This window comes from Lissotriton helveticus, chromosome 7 (genome assembly GCF_964261635.1).
Source record: "Lissotriton helveticus chromosome 7, aLisHel1.1, whole genome shotgun sequence".
Taxonomy (NCBI): domain Eukaryota; kingdom Metazoa; phylum Chordata; class Amphibia; order Caudata; family Salamandridae; genus Lissotriton; species Lissotriton helveticus.
The window spans coordinates 1,147,315,812-1,147,329,612 of NC_136068.1; the positions used below are offsets into that span (position 1 = coordinate 1,147,315,812).

A 13,801-nucleotide genomic window follows, 5' to 3' on the forward strand; every position below is an offset into this window, starting at 1 on the left:
GAGGTTTTAAAAGGGCCCCGCGTGGCAAAAAAAAATAAAAATAATAATAATCGAACAGCTGAATGGATTTGCACGAAACTTGGCAAAATTGTAGGGACTGGTAGCCCGATGTGCCTTTGCTAGATCTCAATATATGTGCTCCAGTGGATTTTGAGAAATTAACGTTCAAAAAAAGGTATATATCTGTAACAGCGCACCGCTTCGCGTACTTTTCGCGTTACGGAGCTTTGCGAAGCGAAGCTGATTGGCTCTCCGGTGTCTGTAAACATTCCAAACAGTCCGTAGCGGCCGCCATCTTGTCTCTCGGTAGGATCGAACAGCTGAATGGATTTGCACGAAACTTGGCAAAATTGTAGGGACTGGTAGCCCGATGTGCCTTTGCTAGGTCTCAATATATGTGCTTCAGTGCATTTTGAGAAATTAACGTTCAGAAACAAGATATATATCTGTAACAGCGCTCCGCTTCGCGGAGATAAAATTATATGTGTATTACCTAGCTGTTGCTAACACCAGTTAGCGACGGCTAGTAGAAGATAGCGACCATCTTGGGCCCCACTTTGCATGTGAGTGATATTTATCACTAATGACATGCAAAGTGGGCATGCCAAGATGTTAGCGACTGGAAACAGTCGCTAACATCGCTATCTCCTATTATCAACTTTTGGAAATATTCGAGATAAGGGCGAATATCTCTAAAAGCTACCACCTGCCCTGAGCAGTTCTTAGCCATGTTATCCAATGGGAGGTGGATAACATGGCTAAGAGCATTAGCTCGGTAATGCATGAATATCGCTGAGTTTTCAGCGATATTAATGCATTGCGGTCGTTTTTTATCGTATTTCCGATAAACCTTGATAATAGCAAGGTTTATCTGCGATAATTTCTGACGGTAAAAAAATCGTTGCTAAGCATCGTTAGGGATAAATATCGCTTAACTTTGGTAATATGCCCCAACGTCTGTTAACGTTCGATTCGAAGGAAATCAGGAAGTGTTGAAAAACATTGTCTGCGCCATCTTGTCTTTTTTCAAATGCCACACTTTTGTCGTGCACGGCAGCCATTTTAGATGCCTTGACCAGACCCACTCTGTGCACGCTGTCGATCCTTAGCATGGCTCCCCACCCTCGCAAACATCTCCCCCAGGCAGTGGTCACCCCCGCTCTCTGTCTTATGCATGGGTAATAAACCTCCCCCATCTGCGCTGCTGTTCCCTGAGAATCACACCCTGTGCCCGCCCGACACCTCCCTTTCGCCCTATTCACTACCGCACCCTCTGACACTCCTTTTCCTCTGTGTCCGATTGTCCAGGCTGGTCCTAGGGTATCAGCTAGCCCTGCAGATGTAGTTTATGGCCACAGCTGTAAAGAATCACCCCTCTTCAAAGGAGTTATAGTAGATCAAGGCCCACACTCGATGAGATTCGTCACAGCAGAAGCGTTGCTATTATCTGAAAACCATCCTGTATTGTGATTGGGGAGGGGACCGAGCCTGAAGCGGAAGATTCCAGGGATGACTGTTTGTACATCAAAGTTTTTACAATTATGTGTCACATTAAAAATATATAGCACTCCGACAAAGTAGTAAGATTATAAAACTTTAATAATTTATAAATATATACAAGAAAACAAAAATAGTAATAACATATAAACATTTTTAGGGAAAAACAACGAAGTAGCGGTCGGCTGTGCGAATAGTCCCAACGCAGCACAACGTCCAGATTTCCGGCGTGGGGCGTCGCGGGGGGTGGGTCATCAGTAGCAAACTGTTGTGCGAATAGTTCCAAGGCAGCAGAACGCGTTGAAATCTAGATGACACGAAAGTGATGTCTAGTAAGTTGCCACCCAGCAAATAACGGCATGGGGCGTCGCGGGGGGTGGGTCATCAGTAGCAAACTGTTGCGCGAATAGTTCCAAGGCAGCAGAACGATGGCACCAAGGTGATGTCCAGTAAGTTGCCGCACTGGTTTTGGTATCCTACAATGCTGCTCCGAATAACGGCGTGGAGCGCCCCGGGGGAGGCGGCGTGAACGGGCCTCTCCAGGTGGAGTGTCATCTGTTGTAGTGGGGCGCCCCTTTACCGTTTCAGTTGCCATTCCGTCCGTTTTTGGTCCACTGTGTCAAAAGCCGCAATTCAGCTGAGTTGCGCCCACCCTTGCGGTGCAGCGATAGGCGGCTGTCACAGGACTCTCAAAATGGCGGCAGGCTGTTTCCTTTTTGGGCCTGGTCCACTGAAATGGCCCTGGGACACCTTGGAAATCGGACGCTTGTCTGCTAGGTCTTGGACCTCATTCTCGAAAGCGTCCCCTCCGCCTTGAGAATTCATCAAAAGTTTTGGGGGCTCCGACTCCTGCAGGCTTCTGGTGGGGAGCGGCTGCCATGATTGCTCGCGGAATGACCACGACTGAGCTACGAGATGGTGGTGCTTTCATGCTGACGCCAGCTTCAGTCTGAAACATCCAGAAACAAGGTGGGGCTTTCATCGTTTGGGGAAAAAAAAAAGTTTTCATCCTATGAAAAGTGTTGTTTTTAGGTCACATGATCAAGCCTTCCATCATTAGGAAACCAAAAGTAAAATGAACCAATGAAAAGTTTTATAAACAAGTCACATGACCTGTTATGCGGCATAGGGTGTAAAATTAGGAGAAAATACGTTGGCACATGAGGCGGCGTCAGTAGCGGACCGATGTGCGAATAGGCCGAAGGCAACACAACGCGCCAAGATCTGGATGGCACCGAGGTGGTGTCCAGCAAGTTGCAGCACTGGTGTGGCCATCCTACAATGCTGAAAGTCGGCGTGGGGCGCCCCGTTGGCCTGTGAGTTTGCGTCAGTAGCGGACCGATGTGCGAATAGGCCGAAGGCAGCACAACGCGCCAAGATCCGGATGGCACCGAGGTGGTGTCTAGTAAGTTGTCGCACTGGTGTGGCCATCCAACAATGCTGAAAGTCGGCGTGGGGCGCCCCGTTGGCCTGTGAGTTTGCGTCAGTAGCGGACCGATGTGCGAATAGGCCGAAGGCAGCACAACGCGCCAAGATCCGGATGGCACCGAGGTGGTGTCTAGTAAGTTGCCGCACTGGTGTGGCCATCCTACAATGCTGAAAGTCGGCGTGGGGCGCCCCGTTGGCCTGTGAGTTTGCGTCCGTAGCGGACCGATGTGCGAATAGGTCGAAGGCAGCACAACGCGCCAAGATCCGGATGGCACCGAGGTGGTGTCTAGTAAGTTGTCGCACTTCTGTGGCCATCCTACAATGTTGAAAGTCGGCGTGGGGCGCCCCGTTGGCCTGTGAGATGGCGTCAGTAGCGGACCGATGTGCGAATGGGGCCAAAGGCAGCGCAACAATATTTTCTGATTTGAAGACACCACAAGGCGCTGAGATGCCAAGATCCGGATGGCACCGAGGTGGTGTCTAGCAAGTTGTGGCACTGGTGTGGCCATCGTACAATGGTAAAAGTCGGCGTGGGGCGCCCTGTTGGCCTGTGAGATGGTGTCAGTAGCGGACTGATGTGTGAATGGGGCCAAAGGCAGCGCAACAATATTTTCTACTATATTTTCGGAGTAGAAGACACCACAAGGCGCTGAGATGCCAAGATCCGGATGGCACCGAGGTGATGTGTAAGTTGCGGACGGATGTGCGAATGGGGCCAAAGGCAGCTCAACAATATTTTCTGAAGAGAATACACCACAAGGCGCTGAGATGCCAAGATCCGGATGGCACCGAGGTGATGTCTAAGTTGCGGACCGATGTGCGAATGGGGCCAAAGGTAGCGTAACAAGATTTTCTGTATGGAAGATACCACTAGGCGTTGAGATGCCAAGATTCGGATGGCACCGAGGTGATGTCTAGGAAGTTGTGCCACTGGTGTGGCCATCGTACAATGGTAAAAGTCGGCGTGGGGCGCCCTATTGGCCTGTGAGATGGTGTCAGTAGCGGACTGATGTGCGAATGGGGCCAAAGGCAGCGCAACAATATTTTCTGACTGACACCACAAGGCGCTGAGATGCCAAGATCCGGATGGCATCGAGGTGATGTCTAAGTTGCGGACTGATGTGCGAATGGGGCCAAAGGCAGCGTAACAATATTTTCTGTATGGAAGATACCACTAGGCGTTGAGATGCCAAGATTCGGATGGCACCGAGGTGATGTCTAGCAAGTTGGTGTGGTCATCCTACAATGCTGAAACTCGGCGTGGGTCACCCCATTAGCCTGTGAGATGGCGTCAGTAGCGGACCGATGTGCGAATAGGCCGAAGGCAGCACAACGCGCCAAGATCCGGATGTCACCGTGGTGGTTTCATAGTTGAGAGGCACTTCATCTGCAGTGGGGCGCCGAGATCCGGATGGCACCGAGGTGATGTCTAGCAAGTTGCTGTACTTGTGTGGTCATCCTTCAATGCTGAAACTCGGCGTGGGTCGCCCCATTAGCCTGTGAGATAGCTGTTCTTTGGATTTGGGCCTGGTCCACTAAAATGGCCCTGGGACACCTAAGAACTCGAACGCTCGATTTTTTTTTTCCTTTCCTGTACATGCAAAAAAAGGTAAATGCCCGGTATGTTACACGCTTCATCTGCCACGATGAACTCTCCAGAGGAACCGAAAAAATATATAGTTGTGGTAACTATACCATGCATCGTCATATGGAGAGGTGGCACCAATTAATTATAGTGCTGCATAAAAGAGAGATTTGGAGGAGAACCCCTGACCTGCTAGTACATTCATCAAAGAAGTGGCACTGAGAGCTTCAGAGGCAAGGGAAACGGTCCCAAATATTTAGAAGAACTTTGGAAAGATTAAAATGACATGTTTAGATTGTGGTAAATTAATTTCATGTGGGCAGATGAGTGTTACTCTAATAAATACAGCATATGAACATCATCATAGTCGATGGTTGGTAGAGACATTTTGACTATATCCTGGACCTGCCCGTCCTCGCCCAAAATGGCGCCGGAATAAATGGGACTCGTAACTCCTTGTTGTGTACTGGTTGCAGAACCTTGAAATCACGAGATACGTATGCAGTTTTGAAGCACATGGCGGGCGGGGACGAGAATTGATTGAATATTTCGACATCCCTATTGATATTAAGTTCTGATGTGTTATTGATTACTGTACTGTTGAAAATTCGAATTAACGTCACCCATGGTACTTGCCCGCAAATGTATATCTAGATAATTTTATTGTAACTGGCCCTGTCGTATTTTAATTATAAAATGTACGTCCACCGATTCCGTAACTGTTAGACACCTTAGTTTTTGCAACCTAATGGCCCGCCCGTTACGTTCCTCTACAGTGTAAATGTCTATTCATCATATACGATTACAGTTTGCTCCGTGGCAGGCCCACGTGGTTATAGGCTCGTATTTGTATAATGAAATTTTCACAATAAAGGTTTTTAAAAGAAAACATGGTAGTAGTGTATACATTGGTAAAGTTTTTAATAATAGTCACTGTTTTAGAATCATTAAAAGGCAAGTGAAATAAAGCAGACCAATTACATGAAGGGTAAAAGGTATAATACGAAGGAACGCAGTAAAGATAAATGGTCAAGGGCTGTTGTGTTTTCTATTCCTGCAACATAAAGTGATCGATAAGAATCTCATATTCAGGCGTATCGGCGACTAAGACAGCAGGTCGACCCTCTTTTGCTCAACGGCTCCGTCATGGGACGAAGAAACGCTCTTTTTCTCGAAAAAAGAATATATTTTACTTGCAGGACAGTTGTAAAATTTCCGGGAAAGTACATTAGCCTGGAACATTATAACATATATTTAAGAGAAAATAATGTTCGGAAGTAATTAAAAGCGTAATTTTTAGGTGATATGACCAAGGCTTTCATCATTAGAATAAGAAAAGTAAAATGAACCAATGAAAAGTTTTATTAACAAGTCACATGACTTGTTATGCTTAAGTTACGCGCTGCGCGCCCCGGATGACTTCCGGATGCGCTAACGCGGCGCGTCATATGACGCATTACGCGACAACGCAGGTCCAGAATATAGTCAAAATGTCTCCACCAACCAGCGGTCGAAACACAACCCCTTTCAGCAGGCTAAATAGTTCTGTTAAATGACAACAGAAAGGACAGGCAACAAGAACCATCAGTCAAAGAGGGGAGGGCTAGTTCTTCTCTACCGGGTTACATTGGGGCGCTACCGGAACTGATCGAATTGGTAGTCTACAGTGTTTCTGGATGTTTCAGACCGAAGCTGGGGTTAGCATGAGAGCAGCACCATTTCGTAGCTCCGTTGTGGCCATTCCGCAACCAATCATGGCAGCCGCTCTTTATCGTTATTTTGGGCGGGGTGGGTGGCGGAGCCGAGCTGTTTTGCAGCCATCATTGTGTGGAGTTCAGTTCATCTCACTAGTTTTGTATTTGTCATGAGGGGTTGTTCCTAATGTTTCTATTTTAGCGAGGTCAAAAAGAGATCCCATTAGTGGCCTACTGATTTTGCTCGATTCCTTTTCTTTTTTTTTACACGATTTTTCGTTATCTGCAAAGACTAAACAGAGTATTGCGACTCTGTGTTTGTTTGTAAATAGAGAATGAACCAAAGAGAACTAATTCTAAAACAGTAAATACTTGGATAACAATCAATCAAATGGAGAGAGAAGCAGGCACGACGGATTACAACGGGGGCAAAGGCCTGCGTTAACTACCTTTCACTATCTGCAAAGAGAGAGTACTCCTAATAGAAATGAGGGGGGGGGGGCACCATTCAAAGCAGATCAGTGTGCATAAACACGAAAATGTTTTCACTTACCACGTACTTGACATTCAACAGCTTATGATATTTGCTATTAAAAAACCATTGAAATTCACTGAAAAAACCATAGGTTATAGACCATATATAGTTAGGAATTAGCATTTACAAAACCTTGAAAATTCACTGAAAAACCATAGGTTATAGACCATATATAGTTAGGAATTAGCATTTAAAAAACCTTATTTTACTCACACAAAACCATTGAAATTCCATATATAGTTAGTTGCACTAACTATATATTGCGCACCCGCAATCCACTGCTGATCATGTCACATATTACATCATTCATGACATGGTCAGTGACATCACTGATGACATCACTGATGACATCTCATTTGACATCAATGACCACATCACTGATGATATCATTCATGGACAATACAATGCATCTCCTCACATTTTAATATAACCTCTGTTTCACCCAGTGTTAAATACAGAGTATAATTTTTGAAACCATTGACACACCAATACTAGTTACTACATACGTACTCACTGATTCCTACGTCTACACACACATTCACTCATTCACCCATACAATCATTCATACATACAATCACTCATCTTTACAACACTATCATATGCACTCATACACCTATACAGACACTCACACTCTGCCACTCATCCATGGAGTTACTCACACACCTAGTCAGTCCTGTAAAGAATCAATCACACTTCCATTTTCTTGTCTATACAGTTAAACATAGAGCACCTTACATTTTCAAACATATAGTAACACATACTTACTTTCTTATACAATCATTGATACAAGTACACATTGATCTGCACAGAGTCACACACCTCCCAGCCAGCCACACACACACTCAGTCTCCCATACAAATACTTGGACAATCAATCAATAACCCATATAGTTAATTATATAGCTACTGATCAACACATGCAGTAGTTTACAGAACAACAGACATAATGATGCACAAATTAAGACAGTTTAGTCACTAACCCATGCACTCAGTGAGACACATTTAATCACTCACTCATACATTCAGTCATGCACCTACTAAATCCTTCGTCCAGACAGTTATACATCTACTCATTCTTCAATATCTAAAACATATTTAAACTTTACAGAAACACACAGTCACTGGATGATGTCATCAGTGATGTCATTTGAGATGTCATCAGTGATGTCATCAGTGATGTCATTTGAGATGTCATCAGTGATGTCATCAGTGATGTCACTGACCATGTCATGAATGATGTAATATGTGACATGATCAGCAGTGGATTGCGGGTGCGCGATATATAGTTAGTGCAACTAACTATATATGGAATTTCAATGGTTTTGTGTGAGTAAAATAAGGTTTTTTAAATGCTAATTCCTAACTATATATGGTCTATAACCTATGGTTTTTTCAGTGAATATATATATATATATATAAATAATACTGATTTAAATATCGAACCAAACCAAACCACATTCACTGGATGATGTCATCAGTGATGTCACTGACCATGTCATGAATGATGTAATATGTGACATCATCCGCAGTGGATTACGGGTGCGCGAAATATAGTTAAAACTAACTATAACGCGGGAATTTCAATGGTTTTGTACGAGTGAAATGTCCAACTAACTATAACACCCCTAAAACCAATGTTTTTTTCAGTGAATTTATATATATATAAAATCAATTTCTTACTTTCGTAGAAATGACCATATATAAGTTGTAACCAATTTTCACCCAGCAGGAAAAACATAGTGTCCTTTTTATGCAAGCAATAAATTGTTAATGATGGTATTAATAGATGCATGCCAAGTCATGGGATTGACTCTTTGTTAATAAGATCCAGAATGAAGTTGTACACATGAATGAGGGATTATTTTTCATTGCTCTTAGCTTCCCTGATTTGCAAAACTGTGTTCCTAAACCCATCAATTGTGGTTGCCCTTTGGAAGTTATATCACACCTCCCACATGTACACTGTATGTGCTGAGCTGATTTCACCAGACATTGTCTCACTTTCTGAATGAAGCAGAATGTGTTTTCATTTTTGTTGTCTTTAAATATTTCCTGGAACAAACACATTTGAAGGATTTTAGATTTCATTGAGTGCAGTTGATGAAGCTTCGGTCTGGATAAAACATTGAATCTAAAGCCGAGAAACCACCCTACTGTAGTTACTTAGTGTCAGTCTGAAGAGCAAACTACAGTAATGTCACGTGACAACGAGCAGCCCCAAACATTCTTTCAGCATCAATATTGCTTCAGAACAGAAACTTCATACTTTGACAGCCTGATCATAGTCTGCGGGGTTGAGCAGTCTAGATATATTTACAGTTTAGATACGTGTACAGTCTTCAGTCTGCCTTCATTCATCCATTTCTTCCAGTCGGCTGAAAGTCATGTACTGTTTGTAACTGTTGTGTTTAGCAAAGTTAGCTCGATTACCCAGATAAAAAGAGATGTGTTGTGATACATGTGGCTGTCCATCTACATAGATGAAAGCCATCCATGCTCTCCTGGGTATTTCTAAAGCCTGCTATATATGAAAAAACATTAGTCAATTAGTTTGTTGAATGCATTTCCATCACAAAGTCTTCTTTTTGCAGACATATTCATAGAAGAATTTGCCAGCGAAGAAGATATGCGGGAGGCCAGCATTTCCAATCAAGGAAAATTTGTTGGTCTTGTTTTCAATGATGCCATGTCATATCAGCTCAGGTTCTTTCCAGATTCTGTTCCAGCCTCAGTTGTTTACACTGAATCTCGAGGTATGTGACAAGTATATCTGATGACACTCTTCATGTGCTGTACCCTATGCTATATTGCTTTCACCCAGATCTTTTTCCTGTTGTCATGCTTGCAACTAATGACAGAACATTTTAAGATCTTGTTTTGATGACCTATCCATTATCTTTTCTAAATTGTCATTTGATTGGCTGTTAAAGCACTGATTGCCTCAAGGGTGGCATCTGAAATAATGAATCTATGTATTATCATTTACCATGTGTGTTGTCTGAAGTAAAAGAAAAATGAATATTAAATATTTTAGTTTTTTTTCATGTAAATTGTGCAAATACACTTTTTGGTTTCATACATGAAAGAAGAGTACGCTTGTAGCATAGCTGAAGACTTCTAATATCCCAAACTATAATATACTAGTCGTGCCTGCCTTTTTAGAGGGGATAAAATATTTTTTCACCTTTTGTGTATTAATCAGTCAATCAGCCAGGATGTTAAAGCGCAGCTGCTTCACCCGTGAGGGTCTCGAGGCACTATCGGATGATGTTGATAGTTTTCCTATTGGTTGAGCATCTGAGTTCTGAGGTCCTGTCTCAACTGCTGGAACGATGGCAAGGCTCTGATGTGCAGGGGTAGGTTGTTCCCGGTCTTGGTCACCAAATGGGAGAAAGAGCAGCCTCTGCTGTTGGTCCGGCGGATGCGACTGGTGGCAACTTGGTCGAGCAATCCGGATCGGAGTTTCTTAGTTGGCTGGTGAAAGGTCACGTGTTGGTTCAGGTAAGCAGGTCCATTGTTGTGTGATGCCTTGTATGTGTGGGTGAGCAGCTTGTCATGACTATTAGCCAGTGGAGTTTCTTAAAGTGAGGGGTTATGTGCGTACGTCTGGGAAGATCCAGGATGAGCCTGGCCGCTGTGTTCTGGATCGTCTGGAGTTTCCTCATGAGGTGGACAGTTATTCCTACGTAGAGGGAGTAGCCATAGTAGAGTATGCTGCAGAGCCTACGTGACAGTTCACCTGGTGTTGGTTGGGAGCGATCTGAAAACCATCCTGAGCATCCAGGACGTGAGCAAGCAGGTGGTGGAGACAGTGCTGACGTGCTGCTTCATACATAGCTGGTTGTCAAGTATGATGCAGAGGTTGCTGGCATGTTCGGTGGGTTCCGGGGTATGGCCCAGCTCCAGAGGCCACCATTCGGGTTCCAGTGTGTGATCTTGCCTTTCCCGAAGATGAGTACTTCTGTCTTGTCGGCGTGGATAGCGCATCCCTTAAAGATTTGATTTTAAATGTGTTTTTTCCTTTACACATTATTCAATATTTTCTTGTCATCCTTCTTTCCTAACTCGAAATTTATTGCATATTGTACCTTTTGTGCTTTAGGTATCACACAAGCTCTTTTGTATCGCATAGATATAATGACTCTCATAAGTTGAATGTCCATCTCTGTTTCCCATGCTTTGTAGTTGCTTAGAACGCACGTCTTGAAGCAATCAGTTGCAAGATGGATTGTTTAATGTTTTGAGTTATATAGCAATTTAAACTTAAACTAGATTTCACAATTTAAAAATCACATAGTTGGCTTTTTTATTGGAAATGTTTTGTTGTCAGACATATGCAGGGCAGTGAGTTGCATGTCTCCCTGGTGCCTAGAATAAATTTGGTGCCTAGAAGCTGGGTTTCTGGCACTACGGAACTATAGAAATAAAACAGACTACAGGTAATTACGGTGTACATATTTGAGCAGTGCTGGGTGCCGCAATGGGGCAAACAAGACAGGATAATCTGATTGCTAGTATTCACATTTCACTCCCATCAGCCACATTAGGATATGAATTGCAGTGTGAGTCTCAAAGAGTTCCATTCTGCAAAACATAAAAATGATTCACCTGAAACCATATATTTGTACCTTAATACTATTCTAAACTCATGTGACACCCTTGCACCTTCTCAGTCTGGTGTTGGCACTCTTTTCCTGCTTACATTATGCTTCACATATTCTATGATGTATGGGAAAATAGAATCTGGAGAGGGTGAATATGTTGTAAAATTCGGGCCTATGTCCTCAAGAGTCATACTAATTTTAACCCTACTGGGATTGTGTTGGTGGGTGGGCTTATACTTACATTTAGTTTGCACCAAATATCTGCTTCTTTGTTCTTAAAGATACATCCCTTCAGTCCTTCGCAACTTTCCTTTGCTCTGCTGTTTGTTGCGTTATCTATCACAAAAAAGAGCCCACGGGTCCAGGGCAGAAGTCAGAGGTGCAAGTGGACTTAGTCAACCATGTGATAGAGGGGGATCCCTTTTAAGGATGGTTCCCCTCACACACCAGAGGTGTCATGCTTCATCATAGGGGTGCCTCCTTGCGTAAAGAACCTGGTCTCTACGTGGGCGACAACCCCCTCGCCGTGAGGGAGGAGCACAGGGATCTTTTATGTTGGGAAGGAGGGTTAGTCTAAAACCCTATGTGAGGTTGGTGTGTGTGTAATATGTGGATTTCTTGAAGGAATTGAAGGAAGACGAGGTGTAGAGGATGTAGATCCTTTATTTAAGATAAAAGGTAAGTATTCTGGTGAGACCCCACCAGGAGCAGCCGCATGCTGCTCAGCCCGATCTCAACTGAAGCTCACGCTCACACACTCAAACACTGCATTCTCACCACTCTCCAACATTCCACTCATTCCAATCTGACTGAGCAGCAAGACCAACTATGTTTACATACTACATCACCTTCCCCCTTTTGGAAGGAAACAAAAAGAATTATGCAAGTACAATAATATGAATCAACCAAGGAAAGAAAAATTGTTAACATTGCATAAGAAGGAAAAAGACAAGTAATAATTCATAAAATAAACTACATAGCTTGACTCATAGCATGTCTCATCCCCATAAACAGAGCAAATGAAGGAACGAAAAGCGAAAGTAAGAAAAAATAGCAGAAAAGAAGAAGCAATTCGTAATGATATAAGGAAAGACTGTAAAATATAAATTAAGAAAGGTGAAAATTGCACCTTGTTGAACTCTAAAACAAGTCCAACATGACAGAAACAGATGTGGAATCAAGAATTAGAATCAATAAAAATGGAAACCACCCCCTGCCACAAAATTACAGAAACTGTAGATTCTACACCAATAAAGAAAATTAGCAAGAAGTAGAAACTTAACAAGCGATATCAGCACAATTTAGTGTATATCACAAAACGAGAAAGCTTATAACTGTCCACGCAAATATGAACATAGACATATCTAGAATAAAACAACTCCTTTAAACAAACAAGCTACCATACACATCAATAGATGAGAAATCCACTTTCTGGTGGAAGACCCATAGCCGAAGCCTATTACAATTATTAAAACTACAAATGGCACTCAGCCCATAGTGTATTCCTTAACGGTTTTGAAAAAAAAAAAAGTGAAAAAAAATAAATAAATATGGTTACACTGGTTAAATTATGGGTCATTGTACATTTCTAAACTCAAAATTGAGTAAACTGTCCCAAAAGATGGATACACTGCCCATTATGCATTTCTAAAAACAAATGTGGGTACATTGCCCAACACAAAAGATGAGCACTTAGCCCATTGCGCATTTCTATAAACAAATATGTGTACACAGTCTAACACTAAAGATGTGTACTCAACCCATTGTGCATTTCTATACACAATTATGGGTACCCAGCCCAACACTAAAGATGGGTACTTAGCCCCATGCGCATTTCCATAAACAAATATGGGTACACAGCCCAATACTAAAGATGGGTACTCAGCCCATTGTGCATTAAAACACTAGCGTCCACTATCTATTGTATATAACCAACAAAATATGTGAATTGAGTCCATTGTGCTGAGAGTAACCATATGCACTTACAAATTATGGATAGATAGATTGCCGTTTGTACCTTAAAACTAAAGATGGAACATCGTCCATTGTACAGAATACTAAAATTATGTATTCCTATATAAAAAGTAGGTACACTGCCTTTTGAACCTTAAACTGAAGATGTACCGTCATTGTACATAAAAGGTAGAGGTTTTGTTAATAAAGCTAGGCTAGAAGGGTAGAATCGCTGTATAGGTCGTGCACTACCTACACTGTAGCTTACCAGAAAGTGAAGAGACCGGCTCTAACACAATCAATACCCTAAAGAAATCAAACCATGCCTAGAATCCTCAATAAATAAATAAAAGTTTCGCTATGTGGCTGCAACATGAGCAATTTCATCAGTTAAGTATGTATAAACATGTATAACATTAACTTAATGAATTAAATAGATAAGAACTGCAAAAATTCGTCAACAGCAGTCAGGTACTCTAATCTTAAATTAACTTAAATTAGAAGTA

At 42.6% G+C, this 13,801-nt stretch overlaps 1 protein-coding gene across 2 annotated transcripts in view; it reads left to right on the top strand.

Moving 5' to 3' along the window:
- ABCA5 (ATP binding cassette subfamily A member 5) overlaps positions 1 to 13,801 on the top strand; it is a 1,464,780-nt gene that overhangs the window by 128,789 nt on the left and 1,322,190 nt on the right. For both annotated transcript variants that reach the window (XM_078654285.1, XM_078654286.1), the window contains exon 4: positions 9,330 to 9,491. In XM_078654285.1, the coding sequence (XP_078510411.1) occupies positions 9,330 to 9,491 (162 nt within the window). The remainder of the gene's footprint in view (positions 1 to 9,329; positions 9,492 to 13,801) is intronic.